The sequence below is a fragment of the Neomonachus schauinslandi genome, chromosome 10 (assembly GCF_002201575.2).
Source record: "Neomonachus schauinslandi chromosome 10, ASM220157v2, whole genome shotgun sequence".
NCBI classification, from domain to species: domain Eukaryota; kingdom Metazoa; phylum Chordata; class Mammalia; order Carnivora; family Phocidae; genus Neomonachus; species Neomonachus schauinslandi.
Window position 1 is genome coordinate 22,446,230 of NC_058412.1, and position 16,810 is coordinate 22,463,039.

Genomic DNA, 16,810 nt, shown 5'->3' on the forward strand with positions numbered 1-16,810 from the left:
CAGCAGTTCGGGGGCTAGACGATTGGGAAGAAGGAGAAGCCGGGAGCCCACAGTAGCCCAGGACTTAATGTCTACTTCCGATCCCCTTTCTTGGTTCTGAAAGGCTACCGGGGACAAGAGGAAATGTAGTTTGTCATTGTTTTGAGCCCTTACAATGTGCAGAGCACTATGCTAAGGAACAGAGTCCCGTGTCCAAGAGCACTTCTCTCTGTGCCCTAGAAAGATGCCGTCGGGAGGAAGAGGGTGGGATGTGGGCATCAGCGCTCCCGCACCCTGTGGGGAAGGGTAATGGCAGCCCAGGGAAGCTGGCACCGGGGAATAACCCTATAGTTAGCTTGGGCCCAGAGGCCCAGAGTCTGAGAGAAAGAAAGCTTACACTTAGCAAATGTTTCTTTTTTTTTAAGATTTTATTTATTTATTTGTCAGAGAGAGAGCACAAGTAGGCAGAGCGGCAGGCAGATACAGAGGGAGAGGGAGAAGCAGCCTCCCCACTGAGCAGGGAGCCCGATGCGGGGCTTGATCCCAGGACCCTAGGATCATGACCTGAGCCAAAGGCAGACGCTTAACCGAATGAGCCACCCAGGCGCCCCTTAGCAAATGTTTCTGATTTTTAAAACTTACTGCTTCAAATTGCCAGGCTCCTGATGATGCCCCTCACTTTGCGCTGCAGATGCTATGGGCAGACATGGGGTTGGGAACCGCTCTGAGCAGGGCCCTCCCAGTGGACCATGGGTAGGTACCAGAAGCCCGGTAGTGGAATGTGAGTGCCCCACACTCGTGCCCTTCCTACACCAAGCCTGTGCAAGCACTGTGTTCATTTACTTATTCAGGAAATATTAAATGCCTCCTTGATGCTGGCCCTGTTTAGGCAGTTCTCCCAGGTATTCCAGACCCTCTCGTAAACAGGAGCGATTCCATTAGTGTTTGTTGAACTAAAGTGAAGCCGGAGTTAGTTGCTCAGAGTGTGTTCCTGCAGCCATGCGGTGGGAGTGGAGGGCGGGAGGAAAGGAAACCAACACAGTTTGAGTCCTTACCACGTGCGTCACACGGGTTCCTCATCACAACCACACGAGCTGAGTCCTACAGGAAATACATGGAGATTCAGGGTGGCTAAGCAGCCTCCCCAGTGACACACAGGTACTAAGTGACCCATCCACATTTGAATTCGGTTCTCTCTGACTCCCAAATCCACAGGTCGGGATGTTTGCCGGGTGCTCCCCTTGCCACAGGTTCTCTCTCTACTCTGTCGGATTTTTCTTCTCCCAAATATCCCCCAGATCAATAACTCAGGCCAAATCCTAGCCAAAAATGATCACTCCTGATTCTAGGCTAGAAAGTGGGAATCGTGTGAAAGCAAAGCAGGATGAGGTTGTATGACCACAAGCCGAGCCTCATGTTCACAAGGGAGCAGGTTTTAGGAAAACAACAGCCTTTGATGCATGCTCAAAATTCCTTCCATGGTGAGGCCCTGGGAGAAGAATCTCACCCAAACAATGTACTCTTGGCAAAGGGAGGGTGGGGGTCTTTTCAGGCATAAAGCTACCGGCAAGGACCCAGAAATCACTCAAGGGAGTTGTTGATTTCCCCAGGAGAGCTAGCGTTTGGAAATAAACGTAGCAAAGGATTTCATTTGCCTCCATCCTGAGGCCTCTCTTGCCTCTAACTCCTTAGAGAGGACAGGGGATCGTGGAACTCTTGTACTTGTGTCGGTTCCCAGCTCAGCAACTCATGCATCCTTTTCTTAAGTTTAACACCAAGTATTTATTCTGATAAAGAAGGGCTAAAAAAAGAACGAACAAAGTTATTGTCTGGCTTGGTCTCCAAAAACCCGTCCCTGCAATTGACAGTTACTGCCTTGACTTACTAGATTCAGGAAAAAAAGGATATTCATTCATTGTTCGTCAATCATTTGACAGAAAATGAGAGTATTTCTGTGTCACTGAGGTACAGCCCCCCAAAATGAACACAGAGGCCTCCAGTGTCTACACCAGAGCAGGTGGGGATTCTAAAGAGCTACATTCAAAGCTGGGCAGACCCAGGGCTCCAGAGACAGCAACAACAGGGAGCTCCTGCCCACAGTGCTCAGGAAGGCAGCCTGGCCTTGGGGCCCAGAGCGCATGGTGGAGGCTCAGCTGCCCCAACCATTCCGTTCACAAGGCCCCCCTAAACCTTGGCTGAACGTGAGCCACCACGCTCCTCTCTAGGGTGATCGCAGAAGCAGACAACATGTATACAAGAGACATCAACTTGCAACCCCAAGCAATTGAGGTAGGATGTTTTGTTCCAGAAGACACAAGTAGGATCCATGGGCGGGGGTTCCCAGGGAACAGATTTCAGTTTAGAATAAGGCAAAACATTATAACTAGTAGACATGCCTTTAAATAATGAGCTTTCCATCATGAAAGGTATTCAGGCCGGGGCTAGAGGATCACCCCTCAGAAGTACTGTTAGGGCAAGTCCTGCCTTGAGCAGGATCCTGAGATCTCCACTGTGTCTCTGGTTGGTCCCAAATGAGTGGCTCCACATTTGGTGCTGTGGAGCTCAGAGGCAGGACAGATGCCATGGCTGGGGTTGACAGCAGCAGGCTTTGTGGAGGGCCTGATGCTTATGCTAGGCCTCAGGAAGATGGGTAGATTTGGGTAGGAAAGGAGGCCCCCAACATGTTGCATGGTCCAGGAAGTTTCCCTTTACCTGCAGAGCAAACGAGCGCCTACTTAACTGGCTCCCAGAGTTGCAAAGGGGAATTAATTACTGTTTGTGATATACTTGAAGATTACCCGATGAAAGACCTTGTATAAATGCAAATTATTATTATTGTCATTAAAGATGCTAGACGTCTGGCCTGCCTGATAATGCCCTGGTGTAGCTCTGAGCAGAAAAGAAAGCCAACCCCAGGCAGAAAGTTTGCTCTGGTTGTTCCAGAGCAATCGACGTAAGACAGAGCAGGTCAGGGAGGGCTTGGCCCATGACTATGAAAGTGAAGCCACCCAGCTCCTGACCAGAATTAGCACGCAGCTCTCTGCTCCAGGAGTCAAGTGTCGGTGTGCCTCCGAGGGCCGGGGCCCTGCTCAGATTCATTCCTTGATCCCTGCTGTATCCGGTGCCAAGACCCGAGCAGGAGCTAGCCATGAATGAGTGAATGTTCAGTTGTCTGCCGGTCTGAGGGATGGAAGGAAGACGGCCAGGATAGATGCTGGCCACCCAATCTTGGGGTCCTGCGTCAGATCTGGAGACAAAAGGGAGAGATCTAGAAACCTCAGATATGTGTAAGGTCTCCGATGATGCTTATTAAGGCTCTGGGAGAGCCCCTCTAGCGAAGCACAGGGAGAGCTTGTTTATTAATTACTGTTTCCACTTAAGACACTGTCTCTGGCTAAAGTGGTTGGATTGCTACCAAAGCAATAATAATAATAATGATAGTGGGTGAAAGTGTATTAGACCTGGACGTGAACTCAGAAGCCATCCCTTCACTTGACAGAGGAGATGTTGGGGGCTCAGAGAGGCGAGGTGGCCCATCCCTGGTCACGCAGCGAGTTAGAGGCCCAGCCGGGATCACACTTCAGGCCTCCCCATTCCCAGTCTACAGCTCAATTATGTCAAGATAATAATACCTCCCATCTTATAGCACTTTGTAGACATAGTACTCCTCAACAACCCTAGAGAGTTTTAAGATGCCAGACGACCTTAATGTGAAAGGACCTTCTGCCCTCTGCTCTTCTGGGGCTCATTATTTAGAGAACATTCATGATGCCCGTTACGTGCATCTGGGTAGTTGGCACATGTCCTTCTTGTGCTGTCTTTGCCTTCTCGCAGACGTTCAGAGTAGGCCTCACTCTTCATTAGGGTGCCTAGGACTTCCAGGAACCAGAGGGACAAGCAAGAGGGAGGCCACGTTCATCCCTTTGTCCCTTGTTCTTGCAGTCACAATTCTACTGCAGAGCCACCTGGTTCAGGTTCCCAGACGAGGGCTGAAGAGACCGGTCGACACCCCTGGACACATAAACCTATAAGAGGGAGGGCCGTGTATGGGGTTTGCAAGCACAAATGTGGGTGTAACAGGGACTGGCAATAAGCAGCCCTCTAAATTCATTACTGGGCTGTGGGCAATTCCGGTTTTCATGGAGGAGACTGAAATATAGCTAAGCTGATGTTTGGGAGGAGAGGATCAGCACATCAAAGCATGGAGCAATCCCCAGGCGCACCCCCTCACTGAAGACAAGAGTCCCAGTGACTCAGCGTCCTGCAGCAGCCCCGAGGTGGAGCCCTGGCCCCCCTATACATCACCAGCTCTCGCTCCTCTGGAAACCATGGCTATAGGGAAAGAATGTGTACTTCGGAGTCAAGCAGCTCTGGATTTATAAATAGCGTTGCCACCAATTACCTGTGTGATCTTAGAAAAGTTACTTGGCATCTCTGCATCGTAGATTTCTCATTGGCAAGGACAGATAACAAGGCCTACCCGGCGGTAGGCCCAGGAGAAGGAGTCAACATAAAATAATACAGATGGAAGCAAATAGCACGATGTCTAGCAGGAAGTAGGCCCCCCCTCCTGTATACTTAGAGCTTCCAGGGTTCTTGCAATCCATGGAAACACATTTATTTTATATCCTTATACAGTATTTATAACTTAAAAGTTTCATGAAAAACTATTTTGCCTTGCCACACGTGACATACTCTGATTTTATTTTGTTTCATTTTAATGCCAGTCGGGACCCACTAAATGGATTTTACAACCCGCTGCAACCATTATACCCATCATTGGAACCAGCCTGTTTGATACCATGTGTAGGTCTCATTTATCCCCATTGTATGTACGTTCTTCCTTTCCTTCCAGTCCTTCCTTCCTGCCCTTGCTGTCTGTAACTGGCACGGGGGCCAGAACTAGCTGGGGACAGCATGGCAGGGCCCCAGGCTTGGTGCGGAGGGGAAGAGCCCTGCTGAACAGGTGCCGCTCCCGGCCCTCTGTGGTGCCTCAGTGGGACTGAGAGGACCCATAATGCCCTCCGCCTGCCAGAGTTCTGCCTCCCGCCGGCCTGCTGGAGAACTTTGCTACTCTCCCAGCCCAGCATAGCCCACCTGAAGTTTCTGCCAAGGCCACTGCAGCCCAGCAGGGAGGGTAGGCCTCAGGCATCCTCTCCCATTGAATAATTTCTTCTTTTGGAATCGCTACTCTTCCATCTTTAAGCCCCAAGAGCCAGATGTCTGGGGATAGTATTTCAGCTGCCAGGTGGTGGGGGGATGAGAATGGAAAGAAGAGGGCCCATGGCCATCCTTGCTGCCCCTCCCCCTGTATGCAAGGGGGATCTTTCTGTGAACACCCAGCTGTGGGGGTGAATACCCAGGGAGCAGGCAGGGGCCCAAGCTGCCAGGGAAGACATGAACTGCAGCCTCCAGATGCTGAGAGTCTAAGTGGGAGAAGCCAAATTTAGGCAGATACTACTTTAAAGCCCCAGGGAGATTCTCTAGGGAGGACAGGGTTGTTTTACGCCCCAAAGAGTTGATTTCCTAAGCGTTTTCCCAGTCCTTTGGGGGTCTGGCCCTCTTCTGCGGAGGCTGATGCCTGGCTGAGCAGGAGCCTTGGGCAATGCCCACTGGAGTGTGACTTGGGGCCTGGGACCTGCACTCGGCACGGCCAGCTCAGCTGGGACCCTAAGCACTTCCTCTTTGAGGTCTATCCTTTGGTTTTTCCCCTTTCGCTGACTAAGAGGGGAGGGTATTCTGTGACCTTGGCAGTGACTCACGGCCATCAGACAGGCGATCAGCTTCTCCCCAGTGCAGGTGAGCGCAGGAGTAGCCCTTGCCCTGGCCGGGCCCGTGGAGGGATCTTGGCCCCTCCACCGGCATCCGCTCAGCCATCTGCAGGAGCCAGGGCTCGGCCCCTGTTCGTGCAGCCCGGGGCAGAGCAAGCAGAAGACTGGCGGTGCCCACTGCCGAGGCATCTGCCAGCTGAGGCGCGGTGGGCAGGTGCAGATCGGGAAACAAGACAAGCCCAGAGCTGTGGCTCTGCTCTGGGGTCCCAGGCAGCGCCACACTCCTTAGCACCCCACATCTACTGTCTGCCTTCCGCCTAGCCAGGTATACCCCATCATCTCAGCCCACCCCCCTACCAGGGGGCCCAGCCTTTCTCAGTAGCCACATGGGCACCCTCTCCTCCCAGCCTCTCATCAAGTAGGTTCAGGACGGAGATAGCATCAGGCTGAGAGGAATGAGATAGGGAGGACTGGCCCAGACTCTGCCCCTAGCTCCAGGGCCTCTGGTCAGCCTTGGGGCCGGCCTGCCTGCCTGCCTTCCTTTTTTCCTTCCTTCCTGCACCAAGTTGGCATTCGTTTACCATGAGGCCCAAAGGAAAGTGAGCCCCACTGGGCACTAAGGATGAACCATCCCCAAATTCTGCCCTTGATTTGCAGAGACAATCTATGCTAACAGCTGTAATTATCTATCGTATGCTGTGTTAGAAAAACCACTAACTTCTCTGGCCCTCAGTTTTCCCTTGCCTGTAATGACTGAACTATATGACCTCTGAGATTTCCTTTTGTTCCAAAATTTTATAATTCTAAAGTACATCTTTGAGCCAAATGTCTACATCCATTTGAGAAATATCTATTGAGTCGCTATGTGTTGAGCCCTAGACGCAAAGCTGGGACGCAAAGATGGATGAGTGTGACCATGGGTCTGCCATCAAGGAGTGTGTGGTGGCTGTGGTTGGGATATGACAGAGATGGAGCCCGGTGGAAGGCGGGGGCCCTGCAGCTGGGGGAGGCTCAGGAGCCCGTAAGGACTCCCCGTCCCTCCCTGTCACTTGGCCAGCTGACCTCTCCTGTTCTCCCCTGCCTTCTCATTACACTGCCCCCGGGGATGCCAAGGGGGCAGAGACACCTGCAGCCCCTGGGAGCAAGGCCTCGCCCCTGCAGTTGCAGAAGCTGGCTGCAAGCTGCCGTAGCCCAAAGGAACTGGCCGGGCTCCAGAGGGCCTCCTTGGAGAGCCCAGGAGAGAGAACCACTAGGTAATTTTGATCATTTTAGTAAGCATTTCAAAATACCCTATGATTTAGAAGGAGCCAGATTTCATCCCAATACTTTGATGTCTAGAAATGGTTCCCGGTTGGTTGCTTGTTGAAGTCCTTCTAAAACAGCATTTGATTTAATTCAACACATACTAGGACGACGGTCCCAGCCGTCGGCGGTCTTACAGGCAAGGAGCCCGAGCTGTACAAGACAGTGTCTAGACACCAATCTAAACATTCCAGACTCAAGGCAGACCGTGGCTGGGCCTGAGGTCGGAGGCCTGGTGTGCCCCGGAATCCAGCAGAGGGGCGATTGATTCCAGCTGAGGGTGAGGGCCACTGCTTGAGGCTGTGAGCATGTGAGGCAACGTGCCCGGTCAGCTATCGGGCTTTTGCATCTCAGGCGTGCTGATTTTCTTGTTTGGCAAGTTAGGACCCCCTAAAAATGAACCAGGCGTGCTCAGGGGTTGGCACATTTAGGGCGGACTACGGGAACCAGTTACAGCCACTTATTTGTTCCTGAAGCCCACACCAGGAGCCAGGCTGACGTCGCCTGGGGCCCAGCCACAAAATTAACTTCCATTGTGCCAGTCACTTGCCCACCAAGGCACCCAGAGTGGGATGGGCAGTCTTCACAGGGGCCTTTGCAGGATTTGGGGTGAAGGGCATTGGAGTAGAACCAGGTCTCTTGGTAGAGAAGAGGGGTGACTAAAATAGGGATGACCCCTGTGACATGAGTAACCCCAAATGAGTCTGTATTGACAGCAGCCGCCCGGGACAACGAGGACAAGGCAAGACCCAGAGAAATGATTAGCAGGACTTGTCTCACACTATTTACAGGATGGCTTTGATTTTCAGACCACAGTCGGTTTTCTTATGACTGATTAAAAGCATGTGCCAGTGGAAGTCACAGCTGCAGAAGAAAAGGGGAAAAAGAAATGAGCCTTAGATGTTTTGGAACTTGCCTCTATTTGCAAAAATGAATTCTGACTTGATTTATATTTCCTTGATTTACTGACAATGAGGGTCGTGGCCCTGAACTGCTTCTCCCGCCCCACCCCCACTCCACCACCGCTTTGGCCTGACCCCGGCAAACAGCACAGAGCCCATCTCATGATTGCCCAGAGAAAAGGATGTTTGAATTCCAGAAAGACTACTGCGTTCTGTTTCAGAAGAAGTTGATTGTTTAGGCTTTTGTAAAATAAAAAGTCCCAAGTGAGAGAGGCTAAAGGCAGCTAGGCCACAGGGGCTCCCTCCTCTGTGGCCGTGGGGGGGAAGACGCACTGCAGTGGCACTGAGATCAGGGTACCACTGGGCGGGTGCCTTCCCTGAATTCACAAAGCTTCTGCTTTCTTGCCTGCGAATGGAGAGCCTGGCTTCCTGCCACACCCGCCGTGCTGGGAGTGCCAGCCATGCTTAACCAGCTTTGCGTCGCTCCTTCCCTTTCTCCGGAGTCCCCAGCCTCTTTGGGCTTTATTTTCTGTTTTTGCTTTTATTTTCTTAAAGTTGTACCCATTCAGATGTTCAGATGTTGATCTCGTGGATTTCTCTTCTTCTGTAAAGATCCATTGAATAAATCCGGAACTACAGTTCCAGGGGGGAAAGCCCCTGTGGATGAGCCTTTTTGGGCAAAGTTCCTAACTGCCTCCCCCCGAAGTCCTCTGAGGATTTCCCTGATGGTCCCTGTCTTAACTCTTCAGGGTCTCCAAGCCCCTTCTGCAGAACACACTGATTGTTAACAACGTGTGATCGCGCCTCCCCGCGGTGGCAGGACAGAGGGACGGCTGAGGAGCCAACCTTCCGTCCCTGTCGTGAGCGGCCCGAGGTGCCACTAAACATCTTCTCAGAGCCCTGCAGGGTTCGTTGCTGACCCCGTCTTGCTGCTGAAAGAGCATCGAGGATGGTCAGAGCCGCCACCACCGCCTTCCCACGCTGCCGCCGCCTGGGCTTGCCCTCACTTAACACAGGAAGAGCCGAGACGCAGAGAAGTTAAGTGGCTTGCTCAAGGTCACATGGATATCTTAGAAGCATAAGAGATTGTCGGTATAAATCTTCCTGTTACAGGTGAGGAAACTGAGTCCCAGTTCCAGAGGCCACAACAAGCCAAAGCCTGGACTAGAGCCCATGTCTTCGCTTCATGCTTCAGGACTCTTTCCACTTGACCCACTGACTCCCCCTTACGGTACATACTGCCCTGAACAGAAGATCTCTTGGGGGACCCAGCCCACTTTGATACCCCCATCCTGGGCAACCGGAGCCCCGGGATTCTTAAACGTCCCTCTAGTTCCCAGCCGCCGCCCCCTCCCCGACCAAGCCTTTGACCGGAGCCTGGCCCAGGGGCACGGCTTGGGCAGAAGACAGCAGAGGCTGCAGGTGCCCTTCAGCGCACGGTGCAGCCCTCGATGACCCAGCTGTGCGACGAGCAGCTCTGGCCCGGATTTCAGGAGACGCACGGCCTCCTGACAAGTTACCCAAGAAGCCACGACGGAAAGGATGAGCTGAGGGCGGGACCCAAGGCCCGCTTCTTCCACACAGGGGCTCCCTCTTCTGCAGCCACACATGCTGTAGCTGTTCCCACAGACTCACAGCCTCTGCCCTCGGACCCAGCTTGGTCTCCATGGGAACAGTTGACCTCTATTGATCATCTCTTAAGCCAGGCACCAGGCCAAGGCTGACTTGGACCATCTCATTTAATCCTCATGAGGATTACCCTTTGAGGCAATTTAAGGTTATTTTTCCCCTTTGATAGTTGAAGAAATTAAAGCTAAAGGGGTGAGTCACTTGCCCAAGCGATACAACCAATAAGGAGCAGTGCCGGGCCCGGAGCCCAGGTGTGGCAGGCTCCGGGGAGCACACCACACTCACCACCTTGTCCTTCACGGCCCACAGCCGACAGGGCCTGCAAGATCACCAGGCTCAGCTCCCTGCTTGGTACATGAGGAATCTGATGCCTGGAGAGAGGAGAGATTTCCTGCTGAGCACCCCGTTCCCTGACTCCTGGTCGGAGGAGAGATTTCCTGCTGAGCACCCCGTTCCCTGACTCCTGGTCGGAGGGGTCTGTCTACCTCGCTCCCTGCCGTGCCTGGGAGCCGACGCCTGGCCGAGAGCCGCTCCGGCTCTGAATTCGTGGAAAACCTACCCAGCTTCGCTTTCGGCCTGGGGTCAGTTCTTGAAGTTTCATTCTTCTCACCTGAGACTCTGGGATTGGCCTGAGCTGTGATTTTATAACACCCAGAGCAGAGGGACTACAACCAGTGAAGACGGTCAGAACCTTATTTTGTCCTGAGGCATATTTAGCTCGAATTTGGTCTAAAAATAAATTCCCTTCCAGCGTGAGTAGATAGAATGATGAGTTTGACTGACTCAGGGCCTCTCTCCCCTTGGCTCGTCTTGGCCGTGGGCGGGAGGTGAGGAGACCGGCCCTCCCCGACCTGCCGTCCACCACACTTTATTTATTTATTTATTTATTTATTTATTTAAAGATTTTATTTATTTGACAGAGAGAGAGACAGTGAGAGAGGGAACACAAGCAGGGGGGAGTGGGAGAGGGAGAAGCAGGCTTCCCGCGGAGCAGGGAGCCCGATGCGGGGCTCGATCCCAGGACCCTGGAATCACGACCTGAGCCGAAGGCAGACGCTTAACGGCTGAGCCACCCAGGTGCCCCGCCGCCCACCACACTTTAAAGCTTGCCATACGTTCTGTCTTTGGGTCAAAGTTTTTTAAAAGGTGACCGATAACTAGTGCCTTTGGCAAGCTATACCCTGGGCAGGTCTCCGTTTTCTCTGATAAAGAGTGAAATAAACGAAAACAGTACATAAAGAAGAAAAAAAAATCTGTAAATGGGTGGGAGCCCAGTGTCATTTTCCCCTTCGCCCTCCTCCCTCTCCCTGAAGTGACTTCGTGAGGAGCCCAGGGGAGAGCACTCCCTGACAACAGCTGGGAGCCTCATGCCTCTCAGCAGCCCTTCTCCGTGCTGCTTCCCCTTGGCGGCACGCGGCTCGCAGTGGCAGGGAAAGCCCAGGGCAGAACGGGAAACTTCAGAACTTTCTGAAGAAGGAGAGAGCTTACTCTAAAGCAGGTTCCCTCTTGCCAAGACCTTTTGGTCTGAGGAGCTGGTACTGTTGCAGCCCCCACCCCAGAACTTTGTAAGGAAAAACCGAGCTGATCAGAGATTTGCTTCAGGAGCCGCGCAACTCTGGGCCTGAGCGCGGAGAGCGCGGAGGTGGGGCGGGTGCTTCCCGCCCTGGTGCGCACCTGCTCAGGTGCGTGTTTCGGGGCCAACTCATACCTTGGGGGGGGACACCGCCCTGCCCAGGGGTGCCGGGGTCGGCCACACTGCACAGGATACTTGAAGCAGCAGAGCAAATGCAGTGGACGTTGGCAGCCACCTGTCCGTCGCTGACCCTCGAGGACGGGCCACCAGGCTCTCCTCCGGCGAACGCATGCGTGTCACTGGGCGAACAGCCCCAGATGGAACATGGGGGAGGAATGAGTGGCCCGCACTTGTGGGCAGTGGCAGGCAGCTGGCAGGGTCCCTTCCCACACGGTCCCGTGCAGGCGTCCCGTCCGGGTGGGCTCATCACCCCTGCTCACGGGGGAAACACAGCTCGGGGCTTCCCTTGCCCGCCCAGCCTCGCTCCAGGGCTGTGGCGCTTCCAGCCTCGTCGAGGTCCCTCCGGGCCGTAAGGACCGGCAGAAAAGGGCTTTGAGCTCAGAGACGGCCACGGTTTGGCTGGCTCAGGACCACGCCAAACAGGATGTAGATGGGAGAGGGTGCTTTATCTTCCTTTCTCACTGTTGGCATAATTTGAAGTTTGAGACTGGACTGTTTCTTCTTTTTCAGTACCTAAATACCACATTTGTTCACTCTCTGAGGCCACTCTCTCTCACTTTAAGCAGCATGTCATGAACATGCCTTAACTCTTCTTGCAAACCGGCGGCCATCAGTAGGTACGTTAATGATAGCCACTTAGGTCTCGCTGAGTGCTGTCCGTGGGCTGGCCCGTGGGGTCCCTGCTTCCTAGGGCCCACCGTGCAGCCTGGCAAGTACCACATACGTGCATGTGACAAACGCTCCGGGAGAAGCACAGAGATTGTCTGTAGGCAGGGAGAGAACCTCTTGGTCACCAGGGGAGACTTGATAGGAGCCAGAGCACTTGGCCTGAGCATGAGATGGAAAACGGCATGTGCGAAGAAGAGTGGGTGGCCAGATTGGAGTGGGGGGCTTGCATCCTGGACCATGCATGGGCATCGGGGGTTCTGTGACATCCCCTCATTGCTGTGGGGGGAACTTACCTGCAGTTTTTCTGGGAGAGGATCCTTAGCTCTCTTAGCTTTTCAAGGGAGGGGTGCATGAGCCTAAAAATGTAATGGAAGGGCAAAAACAATTTTTTTGACATGTTGGAGCCAGACAGTGAAAATCATTGAGTGCCAGGCTGCACGTCTCGGGAGCATGCAGGGTCTTGGTCGGGGTAGTGACAGAGGCCCACACGTGAAGAAAATGTATTTAGTTGCAACAGACAGGCGAAGTCGGCCTGCGTCCAGAGGAGAACCAGCCTTCTGCAGCAGTTCTGTTGAAGGGTAATAAGGCCAGGAGCCAGGGGATGTCACAAAGGGTAGAGGGACATTGTGGGGGAAGAGAAAGAACCTTCAGGATGAATTCACCACAGGGCTTTAGGGAGAGGTGGAAACAGGGTTCTGGTACAGAAACACAAATGGGCCAAAGCACATTCAAAGACAGTATTGAGGAGCCCTTCATTTGGAGCACACTGGCTTAAACTACAGAGACATCCAGGTCACAGAGTCCCACAGGTGACTGGAACGTGGGACGGAAGTTCAGGGGAGAAATGAGGGCCGGAGGCCCAGATGGGGCGGTTCTGTGCTAAGGGGGCTGAGCCTGAGAACAGCGCCACGCATGAGGGGCAGGGAGGGCAAGACAGGAGGGTTCCAGAGAGAGAGTTCATCGGGGGCACAGCAAGGAGAAGGGAGGTAGACCCAGGACGTGGAATGTCACCCGGGGAGGACGGCTCCCTGAGAGAGGAGTCAGCATGTAAATGTTGCCCAGAGCCCGCGGAGGCCAGGGCTGTGAAAGCCAGAAGAAGGGGTGACATGTGGAAGAGGTTTCGGTTGACTTGGTGTTGGGGCAGCGGGCAGGCAGGCAGGTACCATGTAACTGCACAGTGGGACCCCAGGGCCTGTGGGGTACTCACCCCGGCACTGAAGGAGCCCTGTTTGGAGCCTTTGTGGTACTGGTGGTGACCGGGCCTCTTGGTGGCCCTTCCTGGTTCATGTCACAGTCCTGAGTGAGCCACTCTAGATAAGTGAGGTGTGACCTACTCTGGCCTCGTGTGAGTCCAGTGCAGGGGAAAGAGAAGTAAGTGACAAGCCGGGGTAACCAGGGGCAAGGGGTGCCCACCCTGCCCCTCCACTTTCTACCTCACCTGCTGTCTTCCCGCAGAGCTTCGAGTTCCCAGCTCACGACAGGCCACCCGCTGCCCCCAGTCCCCCTGCCGTGTTTCTTGCCTAGAACACCCATAATGTCTACTCCTCCTCCACCTTCCTTGGTCTCGCCAGCCCAGCGCCTCGAGGTTCCTCCATACGTGTCCTTACCGCCTCGATTGGTGTTACCGATGTGTTTGCCTCCTCCTCTGAACTGGGATCTCCCGCCTGGCAGGGGCCCCATCCAGGTCCCCTGGCAGCCCCTGGCACCTCATACCGTGCCTGGCAGAGCAGGCCCGTGTAGAATGTGGAGCCCATCTCTACAGAATCAAATCTGGGTGCCAGGAAGGCCCGATGGTCTGCCCCAGATCACGTCACCCATCCGTGACTGGCCAAGGAAGCTTCTCTTGATACCCAGCCTGGCTTTCTATCCAGTAGCCCAAGCTACACATATGTTTGGAAATAAATGGAGACCGTGGAACACTTGGAAATCCTTTTTATTAGACCCTCTTTGTCTGTATGAAGTCAAGGATCCAACTGAGTGGAGAGTACAACTCTCTTTATATTTCAGGTCAAGAAATGACGAGGTGGCTGGCTTGGCCACTCTCTGGCTTGTCTCAGGGGTCAGGCCCTTGTCTTTGGCCTGGGAGAGGCAGAGGGAGCCCGAGTACTGACATCTAATAGGACCTGGCAGCCTGGAAGGTCTACATACAGGCCCTTGAAAGATCCGTGCACGATAGCACAGAAGTGAACTGCTTGTACCTCCCTTGGAAAAATCCAGAGGGTTTTGCATCAGCAGGGAAGGGGAATCCAACCCAAGATGCATGAACAATAAATAACAACTGTTCTGAGTTAGGTTGAAAGCTCTGAGTTGCACTTTTTTTCAAGTTGTTTGTGCTAACCGCAATTTTTTTCTCCCCCTCTTTCCCACCAGGGCTTATTTCAAAACCTTTGTCCCTCAGTTCCAGGAGGCAGCGTTTGCCAATGGAAAGCTCTAGGAAACACCAGTCTTGAGAGGTGGCCAGCCAGACTGCTGTGTCCACATGCGGGTCAGCACATATGGCCGCTTCCTGGAAGCCACTTGGAACGCCTTCATGGTAGCGTTCTGCACACACAGCAGCTTTGCATGCCCCGCCTGGAGCCTAGACTGAAGCGGGCTGGCGCTAACCTGGACCCTCGAGCCCCCACGGCTGGTCGCTCCCTCTTTGTTTCCTTCGGTATACTTCTTAGTTGGAAGAAATAAAATCAAATTCTGACACAGTATTTTTCCAGGGAAAGTAAGACATCACAGATGCACACACCCTTATTCCAGGAAAGCCTTTGTCTCTGAGACCGGGTTTAAGTCTTAAGATGAAACCACGCTTTGCTTTTATTTTTCCCTGAAACTCGTGTCGTATGTGTGTGTGTGTGTGTGTGTGTGTGTGTTTTACTCCCCAGCATTTCCCACTTGGGGCAGCTCTCCATTGGAAAAGGTGCTGCCTGAACAAACCTGACCATCCTGCATGGTTTCAGCCACCCAGCCTGCCGGCCCCCGGCCAGTGCTCAGGAGCACGTGGGATCCAGCACCCCCCGCAACTCCCCGTGTGTGTGCCGTATGCACGGAGGCAGTCATTAAGTTTGCTGAATGGGCCAGTGAATCCATCCTTCCCTCCCTCACGTCACTCAGCCCTCGCTAGGCTGGTGGGAGCGCTCTTTGGGCTTCTGCAGCCCTGAGCGCATCATACCTGGAAGACAGAGGTTGGGTCTTGTGGGCCGTCACTGGCGTATCTGTGACATCCGGGCTCAGGCCTCTCTGCCACCATCCAGGAACAGAGCAGGGGCAGATACCCTGAGGAAGTTCCGCTTGTCCTATATTTACGGATTGTCAGAGCCAGACGGAGTCTGAGAACTCCCCTCGTTTTCACCCCCGGCCCTCTCGCCTGCTGCTCCCTTACGTGTATAGAGAGAAGTAAGGCCCCAGAGCTACAGAAACTCTCCAGGCAAATTGGGAGCAGACCTGGAGATGGTGGCCAGGCCTCTCCTTACCATCACACGACTTCCCTTAGCTTACAAGCTGAGGATAGCCAAGCTGACCCCTTGACAAGACTTACGGTTTTGCTTAGCACTGTTGCATCCTGATGGCTTTCCACGTAGGGAAGTGGGACGTGCGCGCAGAGGGGAGAGAAGCGATCAGCTGGCCTGCCTGGCCTGTGCGCTTCCCTAGCCCTCCTGCCTTCCCAGGCAGAGGTGAAGCCCCAGCGCACCTGTCGGGTTTACCAGGCCTCTCACCGTTCTCTTGGTTCCCCTTGTGGTTCTTGGCACCCGGTTTTACCGTGTGAGCCTGAAAGGGAGCCAGCTCAGGGCCCTTGGCGGGACCACGGAGGGCTACCTCTCCTTCCTGCATCCTCCAGCACCCAGGAATATTCCTGGGAGGCAGAACAGCTTGGACAGACCCCCCCCTGCTGGCTACCAGCTGGACGACTGCCCAGCTCTGGGTTCTTACTCCGTGTGGGTACTTTGCCCCCTGCCCCGGAACCTTGGGAACTCTCATGACAGAGGAAAGTCCAGTGCCCTGGGTCCACACCCCAGCTGTGCCCTTAGCCAGCTGTGTGACCTAGAGGGAGCCCCTTCTCTGTGTCGTACAAGGACTCAGCTCCTCGGGAGCCCCCCGGGGAGCTGTCTCGAGCACTGATGCTCAGGCCGCCCCTGCAGTTCTGCTGAACCAGTTCTTCACCAGTTGGGGCTGGGACGTCAGGACTTTGATAACCCTCCCCAGGTGATTCCTCTGAGCCCTAAGCCAGCTGACCACCCTGGAGCCTCTGCTGCCCCTGGCTAGCCGACCGCCCACTCAACCTCAGCACAGCTGTGTGCCAAGCGTCCCTCACTCCGCCCCATGACACTGTCACTTAGGACTGCTGTGGCCATCTGCCCCCATGGAGGGGCATGGATGGGGCTCGCGGCCCCCAGAGCCAAGAGTTGCCTGCGTCAGGGTGTGGTTCAGACCCAGTAGGGGAGTCCAGCACCAGTTCCAGCCGAGGGCGGTTGGCAGATGTGGGGACGGGGTGAGGTCGCGTGGCTGGCCTAGACCTTTGGCATTTCAGATAGCCTGGCAGACGTGACGGCCGCCAGTAGTGGGTAGTGTGACCCGGGGCGGGGGGCGCACACACACTCAGGCGGCCGGCCCGTCGGAGACACACCCACACATCTGCAAAGCAGGCACACTGACCGGGAAGGGCTGTCACCCGCCTGACCTCAGAGCATCTCACAGCCGACCTGTGAAGTAAGCAAGTGGGCGTGCGGCCCCCGTCCCACCCATGAGGAAACGCGATCAGAGAGGTGAAGCGAGTCACCCACGGCCACCAGCCAGTCAGCGCCAGAGCTGGGACTCAG

General features: G+C 54.3%; 1 protein-coding gene across 1 annotated transcript in view; it reads left to right on the forward strand.

The window, feature by feature from the left end:
- BABAM2 (BRISC and BRCA1 A complex member 2) overlaps positions 1-14,698 on the forward strand; it is a 398,034-nt gene extending 383,336 nt beyond the window's left edge. Inside the window, exon 12 of the mRNA XM_021697338.2 lies at positions 14,376-14,698. Within this exon, the coding sequence (XP_021553013.1) occupies positions 14,376-14,439 (64 nt within the window). The 3' untranslated portion in view covers positions 14,440-14,698. The remainder of the gene's footprint in view (positions 1-14,375) is intronic.
- Positions 14,699-16,810: the final 2,112 nt, after the last annotated feature.